Consider the following 15836-nt stretch of genomic DNA (forward strand, 5'->3'; position numbering starts at 1 on the left):
GGGGTACATCCTTTTAATTTGGTATCAAGATGGTCAAACAGTTAATCATTTTCACATTGAAGTTAGCTGCTATTCAAAGAACGAGAGCCACAGTTGTTTGGTGTTAGTGAGCTGAAAGGTGGAAGCACGTACGCCATCTTTGTTCACCTCAATCTTCTGCAAAATAGAGCCAGAGGCTGTTGTTGGGTTAATATCCTGGATTGTTGTCTCCATCAAATCAAAAGTCTGACTCACTGATCCTTTTGTCTGACTGACGTTTGTTAGAATCTATGAGCGGCCAAGGCCTTGGAATATCAGTCGGCGATTACATTTTCAATTCAGTTTCATTTGTATTGCCCAAAATCACAAATTAAAATTTGCCTCGGAGAGCTTTTCAATCTGTTTACAATCCTTTGCGCTGCGTACCGATACGTGCATGGTGCTGTCCATGGTGCTGAAATAGAAGCGTCCCTGAGTCCTTCTTTCAGTTCGTTCTAACAACATTCAATACATAAATAATATGTTCTACATTATATAGCTGAAGAAAGAGTCTTCAGCAGAGCGCTGCGACTAAATAATAATTACAAAATGTAAAGTGTTTACCTCGCTGGGTAACTTTTCAAATGACAAAATCCTCACAAGCCCCCCAAACCATTTTTAACCCACTCAATCAAAGAAAAGGAAGGCGGCTGTGGCGGGACGCGTCCCACTCTGGCATCTGACTTCTCATTGGTGAGCGTCTGGATCTCCACGGGATGAGAGACACTCTTACAGATCAGAGTCAATGAGCAGGTGTGTTGTGAGCTAATCCATTTTTAACGCTCAGCAGGAAGTGGGGTCTCGGAAGGACCCCGCTTTAACGTCGCTAAATATAGCATCAAAGAGCGGCGAGCTCTTGCATATTTAACGGCTCCACTGCATCATACTTCCTGTGTCTGTCGTGGCATTTTGTTCCCGTCGTGTCACTGATGGCTCGTGAACTCACGTCACATCAGAGAGTGACAGCAATGTGTTCCTCTCCGGTTATTTCAGACTCACGTTTGTAGATTTGGTTTCTCTTGACAGTGGTGTGGAAACACAACAAAGCTTGTGATTAGCTGGAGCTGGAAGTGCTCCCTCGCTCTCGGTTGTCTAGTGAAGAGTGGCACTCAAAGGGGAACAAATGAATGATTCTATAATTCAAGCGTCACAACCTTTTCCTCTCATTACTTTCTTTTCTGAATTCAATCAAAAGCAAAAGCAGCTGAGCAAAAATCTTCACAGCAAAGTAGTGCTGTACAGTATGGCCGACGATTATTTCACAATATGTTTGTTTTTACGATATTGATTCATGTTGATATCACTATATATTATTATAATGATAATAATGCTTCATTTACAGTTTGTAGGAATGTTGTCTGTGCAGATTACATTATGTAGAGTATATTAGAGTATATTATGTAGAGTATATTTGACACTGCACAATAAAAGGGTATGTGCTCTAAGGGCAGATCATGCACACCAGAAACTCTGCTGGCTAATTTCAACGTAGCCCTATGCTAACTTGAATGGGGAATAAAATAATGCAATATTAGTTTTCTTCTAGACTTTCCAAATGTCATCTGACCAAAACCATCAAATTCTGAAAGGGAAATTAGATATTTTGTGTGGGTTGTGACCATAGAATGTATAGAAATAGACAAAATAGACGTAGTCATCAACCTGTCAATCACCTTGTAGCCCCGCCCTAAAGCGTCCCCTGCTTTATGGTCTGTTTGCATCGACTTCTATACAACCAGAGGAGTCGCCCCCTGGTGGTCAGGAGAGAGAATGCAGCTTCAACACATGAAGCATATACTTCTATACAACCAAAGGAGTTGCCCTCTATCGTGGTTGTTTTTATGCCCAACCTGCAGCACCACCTGACTGCAATGCATCATTAGAGATCAGCGTCTCCATGAATGAATGATCTCTCAGGATCCTCCTGCCAGACTGACAGAGATCTCATCAAAGCGGAGACACTTGTTGCCTCAGCGTTATTGTTGCCTGTGAGTGTGAAAATGACTCCACTCCGCTTGGATTTAATGAAGTCAACACACATCTGGTGAGCTATATTTGATTATTACTGCAAAACCTGCCGCTGGAAAGACACAAATTAAACAGCACATAGATGTGAATGCCATGTTTTGCTGCAGTAGAGCAGTAATATACTTTTCTCCCAGAAGGGAAGAGCTATACCATGCAAATGACCAAATGTAATGGCTCCCACCCGGGGGCAGAACCCAGCAGACTGCCACTCAGAACCAGGACAGTGTGAGTGCATGTGGGTGAGTGTGTCCAATAGCATATAGATAATACAGGAAAGGCAATATTGCAGTTATTAAAAGCAGAGCGGCACAGAATGTGTATTTTCTTCTCTTTTTTTGACTCTTGAACCCTTACGTATTCATGATGTTGACTTTTAGGCTCGTTTCATGGTCATTTCAATGTCATCTACAGTGAAGGGTTGTTAATGCTCGTGAGTTAGTATCAGAGGCCATCTGAAGGTTTGCCAAGGGAAGTCCAGTTTAAAGCCCCTGGAAACTGGGTTACAAATGTTAAGTTTCTCTCTAAAACATCAAATATAAGTAAATATTCAAGCTATATATATATATTTCCTTTTTACCTATAGTGCTATTTATCAATCTATATTGTTTTTGATGTGAGTTTCGAAGCTCTCGGCATAGAGATGTCTGCCTGCTCTCAAATATAATGTGTAAGGCATTATATTTTCCTTCAGCCAGACAGGAAACTGCCCACAGCGAAGGTCTGTGCAGTAGCTCGAGGGGCCGCCTCATGATTTCTGGAAAGAGACATTTCAATGTCCAATTCTTTTTTTCTTTGCGCTTTTAACACCCTGAGCTGACGACCATATGGTCCCATTATATCTGGTGGGCGACATCTCCACGCTTTGTTTCCCAAAACCAGGCGAGTCTCTTCAAAAGCGATCTCGATTGATAAATATAACTCCATGTGAGTGGAAAAATGTGTTGTTTTTATTTTGTGATGTCTGATGTGATGTAAAACAATCTGGCCCTGCAGTCTGGGCAACGCCACTCAGCCCTCATTGCTTCTTGTGGACGCCGCTGCAGCAGCTGGAGTGTTACTGAAGTGAGGCCCGCTCACGTGGGCAGCGCCGCGGAAACGTTTCAAACAAACACTTCAGTTGGAGAAATGTCCTTCTTGGTTGCAAAACACCCCAAAGAAGTCAGTTTATAAGGAGTGTTATCACCCAAACATTGATTTGGATGTGAACATTGCTTTTGGCTCCTCGTGTTCGTCCTCACCTTCGCTCCCCTTTGTGTTTTATATATATTTCTTATTGAGTTTGCAACACTCCGCCACGCTCTCTCCACACGTGACGGATGTGTGGAGGGTTCTGCGCCCCGCAGACGTTTTCGAGCAGTAATGTAGTTTAATGACTCGGTGGCTTCGTTTCTTCGGTGAGGGCCACGGGAGGAGAGGCGGGAGGCAAATGCCGGCCGAGTCTCCATTACTGGAGCGTGCTCAGGCTCCTCCTTTTGTCTCTCTCGCCACAGTAGAAAATAGTCTGCAAGACAGCCAGTGACAAACTGCCCTCTTACGGTCCATCCGGGGGACGTACCTGGGTCGGAGAGCGGCTTGAGATACAACGCCTCCTGCCTCTTCACCCGCCCAGTCTGAGCTACAGCCCCATCCCTCGTTATCCATCTCTGCTGCGGTGGCTACAGGCGGCTCAGTGCCGTTACAGGGGAACAGGAGACAGAGGCTTTGCAGCTGCTCTCTTGGTCCCAGAGTTCATCAGTAACGCAGATTCAAACAATTGAAAAGGCTATCATTGGCTAAATCTGTAATACTGGTCAGATAATTAGCAGAATGAAATGCCCATACAATAAATAAAAACACATAATCATGAATATAAGTACCTGCTTGGATTGGACTGCACTGCATCATGACCTTCTTTAGATCAGCAAAATCAGAGGTTCATTAACTGACTTTAATAAAACAACATTGCAGGACGTTGGTGGCTTGAGCATCACAGCTGAGTCAAAACATGACGCCGAGGTTCAAGCTCATTGGAAAGACACATTGGTCCACCGCACACGGCAGTGTTGCTAAGTGGACCCACGGCAGATTTACCATTCACAAGTCTTAGTATTCTGACAAACGCAGAGTTCTAATTTCTGTCGCTGAAAGATTTCATCTTGTGTTTCCATTCATGGATTCTTATGCACATTTTGAAGTGACGTTTTGGAAACGGCAAAATACGATAAAACGTCCTCACTTGGGAAATATGATTTTAAGTTGGCTTGAGAGGTGGCTTTTTGCCTTTGTTGAAAAAGAGTTGATACACTAAATAAGACATGGCAACGCCTTTCTCAAAACATTCTGACAAACATTTATCTCACACTACCGATAAACTGTGTCGACTGTTGTCGTCTTCCCGGATATTCCCACAATTTACTTCATCTCCGAACAGCATGAAACATTCCCGATAGCCGTTAGCTCCAACTTCTGGCCAAACTACTCTGTAGTCTAGTTTATTCCCTCCAAAGCAGTTTATGGCAACGCTTCTTAATTTCAAAGGTTTGCTTCAAAATTGGCTTCAAAATGTAAAAGAAAAAAGGCTTGTGACACAGAATTGCAGGGAGCCCAGGATGGACCCCTGAGGGACCTCACACGAGAGAGATGAATATTTGAGGTTCTCTGGAGCCACATAGCTGACGCCGACATACTTTTGAGAGGGTTGATAAAAACAACACTGTCCACTTTGTGGAAGACTGCCTGGAGCTTTATTTAAATTGAGTGTGATGTTAAGTTCTAGTTCTTGAACGTAACCCCGCCCCCACAGATGTGAAAACCCATTTCCAGACAAAATACTGAGGACATGATCTCATTGTCCTCAGTGGCAGCTACACTTGTGGAAAAAGCGAAATCACGCCGCCTGCAAAGCAGAATTTGATTGTTGTTGCAGGTTGACATTGCTGATTACAGGCTGTTGTTATCTATCCTGATCAGTGCACTCAGCTGTGAGCCTTCAGAGAGAGTGTTACACCACCTGCAGTCTGGTGTGTGGAGGGAAGGAGGGGAAAGGAGGGGAAGGAGGGGGAAGGAGGGGAAGGAGGTGAAAGGAGGGGAAGGAGGGGAAAGGAGGGGAAGGAGGGGAAAGGAGGGGAAAGGAGGGGAAAGGAGGGGAAGGAGGTGAAAGGAGGGGAAGGAGGGGAAAGGAGGGGAAGGAGGGGAAAGGAGGGGAAAGGAGGGGAAAGGAGGGGAAGGAGGGGAAAGGAGGGGAAGGAGGTGAAAGGAGGGGAAGGAGGCACACAGGTCCATCTGCTGTCTGCATGTGGGGGTTTGCTCCAGAGTGGGTGAAGATGGAGAGAGCAACAGCAATGAGTGTGGTCTATAATAATGGGGGATGTGATCTCTATCTCGTGCTTCTTGCGTCACCTCTCTGTATTTCCACATAGAACCGTCACAGAGACCCAAGTGAAAATGTGGACGTTCAGTTTTGCATCCATCAGCATTCAGACATTCAGAGAATTGTCGGTTTGCACCAAATGTGATTAACATTGAGCGGCAGTCATGCTCCATGTGTTCTCTCCCCCTGCTTCTCTCACTTTGTCATTAGAGTCCTTGGACTCTCCACAGTCACCGAGTTTTTACTTTCTTCCTTTATTTGCCCACTGAATGGAAGGTTAAACAAGATATAGCATAACTTGCAAAAAAGTACATTGGATTTTAAGAACAAAAGTGATTAAAATCTGAGCCCTTTACCTTTTTACTCCCCTGCCCGGCTAGTTTGGTTGCCATTGTTCATAATAATTATTTATTATTACTTATCCTCATCAAACCTTGCAATTAGTTGATGTAAATACTTGGTAAGAAATAACTTAATGAATGGTGCAACCTGTTTGAATTTAGTGATGCCTTAATATCCACTTAATTACGATTTACGATTATACCTACATTTATATTATAAGTTTGAACTTCTGCAGCAGCCGGCGCCGTGAGGAACAGTTAGCATCACAAGCTGCAGCACAGCACCTTCCAGACGGCAGTTTATTGGTTATTACTAATATGTCGAACCATCTTTGCAGACTTTGTTTCGTTTGTATGTGCACACACACACACACACACACACACACACACACACACACACACACTCGTGTTTCAGAGTTAGAAGTAATTTTGCAATAAATATTCAATTATACTTTTGCAACAGACCTAAAAGGCTAATTGTATTGGCAGCTTATTTTTTTTTTTTAAAGGTAGATGTCCCTTTTCTGTATTAGCTGTTTTATTCTATCTACATATATTGCCAACCGTAACATTATTCATGCCACTTGGTTAATTTAACATTGACACGTCATAGTTACTGCGTGTAAATATGTCCAAACAACTCATCTCAACCTAGTTTGTGTCGAGCAACCCATTTTAATTTAGTGATGTGTTTATTTTCCCTTCCTGAGCATTACCGTAAACGTCGGTAGCTAGCGCTGCTGCTAGCTAGCGCTGCTGCTACCGGCTGCTGCTGCTGCTACCGGCTGCTGCTGCTGCTACTGCCCACGTCCCCTCTGCCCAAGTCGGGTGTCGAGCCTGGGCCCGCTACCTTCGGTAGTTTTTGGGGAGCTAGCGGAAGTTAGCGGGGAAGTAACGGAGCGCTAGCAGGAGCCCCATCTGGCTACAGCGGGGAGCTAACAGGGACACTGACCGAAGGTAGTAGCGGCTCGTAACCCGACGTTTACGGTACATCATACGGCTCAGTTTGAACCTACAACCCGCTGGTGCTGCCCAGCTGTGTTCAGTGTGTCCAGAGAACTGATGATGAACCAATCATGTGAAGGCAACATTTGAACCCGAGTTTCATCAACAATTCATTCCCCAAAAAAAGGACATTGTATTCCTTTGTTTGAGTAAAATCATGTCAAATGCCCGGCTGGATTTTGGGAAACACGTGTGAAAGAAAGAAAGAAAGAAAGAAAGAAAGAAAGAAAGAAAGAAAGGTATTTTCAGCAACACATTTTAAACGAGGAGACGTGGGGCCACTGGAGCTGTCTTAGTTCGACATGGGAGTGAATACATATTACCCCAGCGAGCTCGTTGCTGATTTTGATCTTTGCTTCACTTCCTCTCAACTCCTCTAATTGGGATTCTTCTCACTTTGGAGGGTGGAGCTTTCAAAGAGAAGCCTCCTCTCTCAGAGGCATGACACCTACCGCTCTCACTGGTGGAGGGAGATCTGCTCTTACTAGAGAGCAGACTGTGTGTGTGTGAGTGTGTGTGTGTGTGTGTGTGTGTGTGTGTGTGTGTGTGTGTGTGTAAAAAATGTAACTATTCAGTCTCAAGAATAATTAAAGCTGCTCGCAGCTGTGACTGGGCCCTCGCTTCAAGCACGTCGGGGTAAGCCGAAGGGTCGCCGGCTCGTCCGTCCGAGAACGTTCGCGTGCCAGGCGGATGTTCGAGGCCGGGAGAATTAAAGCTGCGAGCAGCTTTAATTTAGAGGGAGATATATATATCTATATATATATAGATATATATCTATATATATATATAGATATATATGTATATATATATATATATATATATATATATATATATATATATATATATATATATATATATATACATATATATCAGGGCTGTCAAAGCTTTTTTCACCGAGGGCCACAAACAGAAAAATATATGAAAGTCTGGGCTACTCAGGTGAGGTATCTGGCCAAATGAATCAAATGAGGTCAATTATGCATATATATATATATATATATATATATATATATATATATATATATATATATATATATATATATTTATATATATATATAAAAATAAAAGAATCACATCAGAGGAAATTTGGCCTTTTCCAAGCTCCAGTAGAAGTCGGTAGGGAGAGAAACTGAAGCTGGTTCTTCAGAGATTCATCACTGCATCTCCATCAGTTCTAGTTCAGACTCTCTTCACTTCTTCTGCATCATCAAGAGTCGAGAACAGCTTGAATTTGTTCTCAATGGCAGAAAGATCTGGGAAGCGCAGACTGAGTTCTGTCATTTGATGTGATGACAGACACATATTTCCTCTTTTTCACAGAAAGGTTGACCTCTGGAAAATGGAATATACATGTAAATATGTATATAAATATATTTAAAAGATACAAATATGTATTAAAAGTGATCAAAAGCTTGAGGTTTCATGGAACGGCGTGGAAGTGGTGTGACGACTATTGCATATGGTTCGTGCAGCAAGCTGTTGTAACTCCACTGTACTTTGTGAAAGTCGGCGGAGTTTAATACGACCACGTACTTTTTTGTAGAGCAGACACAACCGGACATGTGTGCCAAATTTCAGGTCAAAAACTGTGGGCTATCACATCTCACAGGTTGTCAAAAAAAAAAAAGTTTTTTAGGGGCGCTATCTGACTTCCTGTACGGTTTAGAGCAGAGGTGGGCAAACTACGGCCCGCTAGTATAAAGTTATAGTAAAGACCGCTGTAGCGCTTCTCCGTTCCCACGTTCAGTTCCTTCTGCAGCAGAGCCGTGAGCGCAGCAGAAGGCACTACAGCGGTCTTTCTGCTGCAGCAGAACACACACACGGAAAGCCTAAAAGAGGCTGTGCAGTAAATAAGCATGAAGAAACATCAACGCTGGTCTGTTGTGGTCATCGTGCTTTGGGAAAATCAAGTCGGGAACAGAGAGGCGTTACAGCAGTTTGTAGCGCCGTGCGGACCGCTGCCTGCCGAGTTCTGCTGGACGAGAGCGACACACAACACTTGCTGTGCTGCTGGTCCATTCCACCCCTCCCCCACTGATCCCACAGACAAGGCCACACTTTTTGATTACCGTAATACACCGCAAACCACTGAAAAGCTCCACTTCTTAGCGGTCAGAATCCTTTTTAATTATGTCGTAAAGCGTTAACTTTAGAAGCATTATGGTAATATGAATCACTTTCTGTCGCCGGAGACAGGGTTTGTACTCCAACAGTTTTAGAGTTGTAAAATGAGCTGACAGCTGCATGCAGAGTATTTTTCCTCAGTATAACTAACATAACTAACCACATTCCACCCTGCGCTCATGTCATGTGACATATAGGGTTCTGTCTGCCAGCCTCCTGCAGTGATCCCTTCTGTCACAATGAGTGGACCCAAGAAGAGACAAGTCCACAGTGAGTGCAGAGTCTTTAATGAGTGGACTGCTAAGTATGTTTTCACCGAAGTACGATCAGAGGCAGTATGTCTTATTTGCCAAGAAACCATTGCAGTATTCAAAGAATACAATATTAGCCGCCACTTTTCCGCCAAGCATGCTAACTATGCTAGCCAATAGTCAACGACAGAACGGGCGGCTACTGCTAAGAGGTTGGCAGCCAATTTAAAGAGTCAGCAAAATATTTTTCTCCGCCAAACTGCTATACAAGAATCAAGCACCAAGGCACGTTTTTTGCTAGCATTCAAATTAGCAAAAGCTAGCAAGCCTTTCTCTGAAGGAGAGTTTTTGAAAGAATGTATGGTAGAAACAGCAGGTCTCTTATGTCCAGAGAGCAAAAACAAATTTGAAAAATGGAGTTTATCACGCAGAACAGTGACTCGGCGTGTAGAACAAATGGATGAAGATTTAACCAGCGAGTTGAACAAAAAAGCTGAGTCATGTACGTTATATTCTCACACCGCCCAGCACCCACTGTGGCGGACCACAGGCTCCCCACCTTCCCTTTGGCTCCAGTAATCTGTTTTACCAGATACTCTCATGTGGTCTGCATTTGGGTCCTAAACATTGTCCTCCTGTGACAGGTTCACACAAACACTCTCCATCCATCTGATACTGGCCCGGCCCGTCTGTCAATTTTTTTATTCAATGTGGCCCCTGAGCCAAAAAGTTTGCCCACCCCTGGTTTAGAGCATGGTCCCAAGAGAGTTATTTTTAAGTTGACATGTGTTACATATTCCTAGCAAGTTTCATACATGTAGGTCAACCGTCGCGCTGGGGCTGCTTAATTGAATAATTGTAGGGGGCGCTATCGAGCCAAAGTGCCATTTTGAGTCATTCAAATTACATCAGGTAACTACATCTTTGCCTTTAATTGTGTGTGTCAAGTTTAGTTACGTGTCGAGCATGCCTAGTCCGTCATTAGTGACTTTGTTGTTGACCGCGAAGGATGGGGCGCCACGGCAACATCGTTTCACGAATCATCAAACGCTTTGTGGGCTGGCGTCATGAAAATCTTATGTTTGTCTAGAAGTAATTGGAAGTTGATCTGATTGACCGACTAAGAGAAGCAAGCCAAAGTATAGAAATATTTACTTCATGTTGCCATTAGGTGGCGCTATGACTCTAATTAAAAATTAGACTGCACATGTCTTCAGGCCTGGAGGCTGATCAAACATGTGAAACCTGGAAAGGATCTTATCATGTGGAGTCGAGTTACATCGGTTTATTCGGTCACGGCGAAGGATCGAACTTCTGCGATGGACCGACGCTACGCCGTTCAACGGATCCTTACAATCTTCAAGGTGATGCATTATCAATGTCTTAAGTCTCTTCCGACGCATTTTGAGAGGGATCTGAATAATCTGTGAGGAGCACGGTGTACAAGTAGAAAACATGTAACTTCCTGTTGCCTCTAGGTGGCGCTATGACTAGGATGACAATTGATCATATGGATGTCTTCAGGGTCAGGAGGTCATGGCATATGAGAAATATGGAGTAGATTCCATCATGTACGGCCGAGTTAAAGCAACTTCCATTTTCATGGAAAATGGTGTCTCTTTGCCGCTGCTCTGCGCTCACATAGTTCGATATTTTGAAAATCCTTTGATAACTTTTCCCTGCAAAGGTCTCAACATCATATTGCCCGAATGTGAAATCAATCGTGTGTAATCTCTAGGAGTTCGTCAGAATACAACGCCTGAAAACAAGGAAAATGCCAAAATTGAGCGGTTCACTGCAGCGCCCTCTAGTGTTTGAATATTATGAAACAATTTGGGTACGTTAAGGGACACGATGTTGACATATGCTACAAAGTTTGTGAAGATAGGCCAAGTAATTAGGAAGTTATGTGTATTGACATATTGAGCCACGCCCCTAAGAGGTTAATTGATTAATAACTTCTGAACGCAATGAGATATCAACACGGTTGACAATACCGTTTGATCACATTGAGCCAATGATGATCTACAGGAAATTTCGTAAGAAACGGACCCAGTGTTTATGAGGAATGGGCAAAAATGTGGTTTTTACAAAATTCAAAATGGCGGAAAATCTAATTAGGCGCATTTTAATTTCACGGATGAGTTTTTTTTAGAGCAGTCCCACCCGGACATGTGTGTAAAATTGCAAGTCAATCGGTCAAAGTTTGCAAAAAGGGTGGGCTTTCACAACTAAAGGGGGCGCTATAGAGACATTTTCTCAGACTTTTGGTCGACACCCAAATTATATTAAAATGTTCGCCGAGTCGGATGGGTGTGCCAATTTTGAAGAATTTAGGTTCATCCCAAGCACCTCTTTTCGCTGCGCATTGGTGAAGAATAATAAATAACCATTTGAATAACAATAGGTCCTCGACTCTGACTACGTCAGTGCTCGGGCCCTAATTAGAGATGAGCCACAATCGATTTCTTGATTTGCAGAAAATCAATCCACAAGCAAAAATCCAATAATCGAAGCTTCAAAACAATAACCCCACCAAAAATAATCAACGTACAATATCGTATTTATACAGCTGCAGCACATTTAGTATGTATCATTGTTTTGATTTATGTTGATTTGATTTGAATTGTTTTACTGTACCTGAAAATATACAGTATTAAATGCATGCAACATATATAACACAATATATGTTGCAATGTAAGTGAATGAGTTTTTCCAAAGATAAATACTTTTATTACTGCATCGGTAAAAAAAAACCATGAGAAGTAACCAGGGACACTTCACCAGATGGGCTTGTTATTATCCACCTCCTCCTGCCAGTAATCCATCACTGTAATAAATCCCAAGGTGTTTTCGATCATGACTAGATCATGACACGCTACTCAGCATCTGTGTGGTACCTGGTGAAGGGAAATGCTTCAGACCTCCTGCTTCCCTTCTCTCCACTCCTTCTAAACCAACTGAAGCTAACAAACGATCCTGCAGCACAGAAACCCATCTAGCCAGCTCGTTACCACGGCAGAATCCGTTATAGTTAATTAACTGTGTTTCTCTCTCTCTCTGCATCAGACAAGGGGAAATGTACAATGCTGTCAAGTGATGCAATCCCTCTCACCTGCTGGAATTGAAAGGAGCGTTTTAAAGCGCTAAACGTTGGCCGGGTGACATTCAGTATGCATGAGCCGGAGCCAGTGCTTACTTGTACTGAAATATTTACATGATGGAGGAAATTGATTCTAGCGTTCAGAAACTGATATCACATTCCATCACAGCAGTTTCCCCCTCATCAGAAATGCAGCTCAGGCTTTTCACAAATAAACAAGCCGTGTGCGTTCCTGTGTGGGAGGGTCTGCACTGTGGAGCACATGCCTTTCAACGTCGGGTGTTCATGTCTATATATTTCGACTGGTGAAAATCCCACAGATTTGACTCACATGAATGGGCCTGCTGCTGACACATTTGGAAGCTGCTTCCTGGTGCATGTTAGAGAGGGCCGTGTTCAACTATGCTTCAGATACGAGGAGAAAAGGAAAGCCTGTGTCTCTATTAGAGGAGTCTAACAGAGGATGTTCAGATTTTAATTGTATTTTTAATCTGTCGTGTCACACTCAAAAGCGCAGCAGCTTTGTTGCAACATGGTGAAAATGCCAAGAAACATCAGTGCATCGTGTCTCCTCTGTAGCCCGTGTGTACTGTAGGGTGCACTGGTCATGGCGGCCTCTAGGGGCAGCATTGGACAGCTAAACTCTGACATATTTACTGCTTTTATGAATACGCTCCAGTAAATTGTGATGCCAGCTAGTTGATCACAGAACTTCTTGTCAAAAATCATATTAGAAAAAATACTTTTTTTTACAATCTCTACCAACAGATTGGTGTGAACACTCTGGCAGTCGCAGTCTACTGTGCATGCCAACACGGTTTTAACAAAGCAGTCAGAAAGCTTAAATAAATGTTCTTCTAAAATCATTCTCAATGGTCCTCAACGAAGAAGCATGATATAACTATATGACAGGTTTATGTTATGACCATGATAAATCGCTAGATCTACGTATTTTTCAAAGTGGTTGGAACCTCAATCGCTTCCTCTTTGCGGTCAGGATCAAAACATGCCAAATAGAAAATGAACCAGTTATCTGCTTCATTTAAATAATTGTGTTAGTTTTTGGACAAAACATGGCATCTGAAGATGTTGCTATGTGGTGGCACAGACGTTTAAAGATAACATCTAGATTGAAGGTTACATCTTTAAAATGTTGTGCAAAATGTTATGTATTTGTATATCTGTTGATACTGCTTCTCATGAAATCATGTTTTGTAATTCAGATATGGTGCAGCAGTTCAGTCACACAAATGTAGTTTTAGGAATCCGGGGCGTTGTGATAATGCTGTGACTCAGAGGGTACCAACATCCCTCTGAGACAAGAACCATTTCACTTCCTAGGAATGGTGACATTATGCAAAGAGAGCAATTTTCCATGTTATGTTTGAAGTACACAGTGCGAATGCATCAATGCAAACAGAATTCTGACTGAGTTCTCTCTCTCTCATTCTAGGCCATGGAACCAAAGGGGTGTTTGAGCTGCTGGCAGGTTGGAGGAGAACGAGGGAAAACCTCCCCTTCAAGGAGCGCGTGGCGGACGCCTTTGCTGACGTGATGGTGTGCTACACCATGACCAGCTCCCTCTACATCATCACCTTCGGCATGGGAGCGAGCCCTTTCACCAACATCGAGTCGGTGAAAATCTTCTGCCAGAGCATGTGCGTTGCCATCCTGGTCAACTACTTCTACGTGTTCTCTTTCTACGGCTCCTGCCTGGTGTTTGCCGGACAGCTGGAGCAGAACCGCTACCACAGTGTTTTCTGTTGTAAAATCCCCTCAGTGGAGTACCTGGACCGCCAGCCCACGTGGTTCAAAACCATGATGAGCGATGGGCATGACTTGTCCACGCACCACGACAGCGTCCCCTACCAGAATCACTTCATCCAGCACTTCCTGCGTGAGCACTACACAGAATGGATTACCAACACCTACGTCAAACCCTTTGTGGTCATTCTGTATCTCATCTACGCCTCTTTCTCATTCATGGGATGTTTACAGATCAGTGATGGATCAAATATAGTGAACCTGCTGGCCAGTAACTCCCCGAGTGTTTCGTACGCTACGACGCAGCAGAAATACTTCAGTAACTACAGTCCCGTGATTGGGTTCTACATTTACGAGCCCATCGAGTACTGGAACTCCACGGTGCAGGAGCATCTGAAGACCCTGAGTCATGGCTTCAACAAGATCTCTTGGATGGACAACTTTTTCCACTACCTGCGTGTGGTGAACGTGAGCGCGTCGACCAAGGGCGACTTCATCAGCATCCTCAAGGGCTCCTTCCTTCGCAGCCCGGAGTACCAGCACTTCACTGAGGACATCATATTCTCCAAGAACCGCGAGACTGATGAGTACGACATCATCGCCTCGCGGATGTACCTGGTGGCGCGGACGACGGAGAAGAAGCGCGAGGAGGTGGTGGAGCTTCTGGAAAAGCTTCGGCCCTTGATGCTGATCAACAGCATCAAGTTCATTGCCTTCAATCCCACGTTTGTGTTCATGGACCGCTACAGCTCCTCTGTCATCTCGCCCATCCTGACCTCAGGGTTCAGCGTACTCACAATCCTCATCCTCACTTTCTTCCTGGTCATCAACCCGTTGGGGAACTTCTGGCTCATCCTCACGGTAACGTCCGTGGAGCTGGGCGTCTTGGGTTTGATGACCCTCTGGAACGTTGGCATGGACAGCATCTCAATCCTGTGCCTTATTTACACCCTCAACTTCGCCATGGATCACTGTGTACCCCACCTGTACACTTTTGTGCTGGCCTCCGAGCACACTAGGACGCAGTGCATCAAGTTGGCACTGGAGGAGCACGGGGCGGCCATCCTGCAGAACGCGTCCTGCTTTGTGATCGGGATCATGCCCCTGGTGTTTGTGCCTTCCAATCTGACCTACACACTGTTCAAGTGCTCCCTCCTCACGGCGGGCTGCACCGTGCTGCACTGCTTCGTCATCCTGCCCGTCTTCCTGACCTTCTTCCCGCCGTCCAAAAAGAGACACAAGAAAAAGAAACGGGCCAAGCGCAAAGAGCGGGAGAGGGAGAGGGAGCGAGAGAGGGAACGAGAAAGGGAGGAGATAGAGTGCATTGAAGTCAGGGAGAATCCCGATCATGTGACAAACGTCTGAGTAGTTTGTAATTTTAGCAATGAGTATCAGCGGTTATCCGTCAGTTATTGGTGGATTAGAGGTATCCTCCAATGGTGAGGTGCCTCTTGAGGTGAAGGGGAGTCCGAGAAGTCCCCTCAGGAGTGGGAACTGGTCACTCCCAACCAATAGCAGCTAAGCTGGCCAGAGTAGAGCGCAGCCCCACTGGTCAGTATTCAGTCCTTCAGTCGGACAGTGTACCTCATTTGCACTTGCACTGCAACATGCCCATGGTTCTAAAGCTCTTTCCCAACTATTTGGTATAGACAATGAGTGAGTTCTCAGGACTTATGCTGGCTAGGACTGGAAGTAAATTCCAATCAAATGGTTGATTAAAATATTAGCAATTCTCTGTTCGTCTCCTGCTGCCCTTATCTCAAAAGAAGTGAGTGAGGGAGCATCAGAGTCTGTTAAGCCAAGGACAAGTTGGTGTACAAAAGAAACTGCTCACACCTTGAAACAAGCAAAGA

At 44.2% G+C, this 15836-nt stretch overlaps 1 protein-coding gene across 1 annotated transcript in view; it reads left to right on the top strand.

Annotated features, from left to right (window-relative positions):
• The window catches only part of ptchd4 (patched domain containing 4), a gene marked incomplete at both ends in the record, with an annotated part of 50441 nt that extends 35093 nt beyond the window's left edge, over positions 1-15348 (top strand). Inside the window, one exon of the mRNA XM_079216008.1 lies at positions 13673-15348. Within this exon, the coding sequence (XP_079072134.1) occupies positions 13673-15348 (1676 nt within the window). The remainder of the gene's footprint in view (positions 1-13672) is intronic.
• Positions 15349-15836: the final 488 nt, after the last annotated feature.

The sequence above is a fragment of the Taurulus bubalis genome (assembly GCF_910589615.1).
Source record: "Taurulus bubalis genome assembly, chromosome: 3".
In the NCBI taxonomy this organism is placed as follows: domain Eukaryota; kingdom Metazoa; phylum Chordata; class Actinopteri; order Perciformes; family Cottidae; genus Taurulus; species Taurulus bubalis.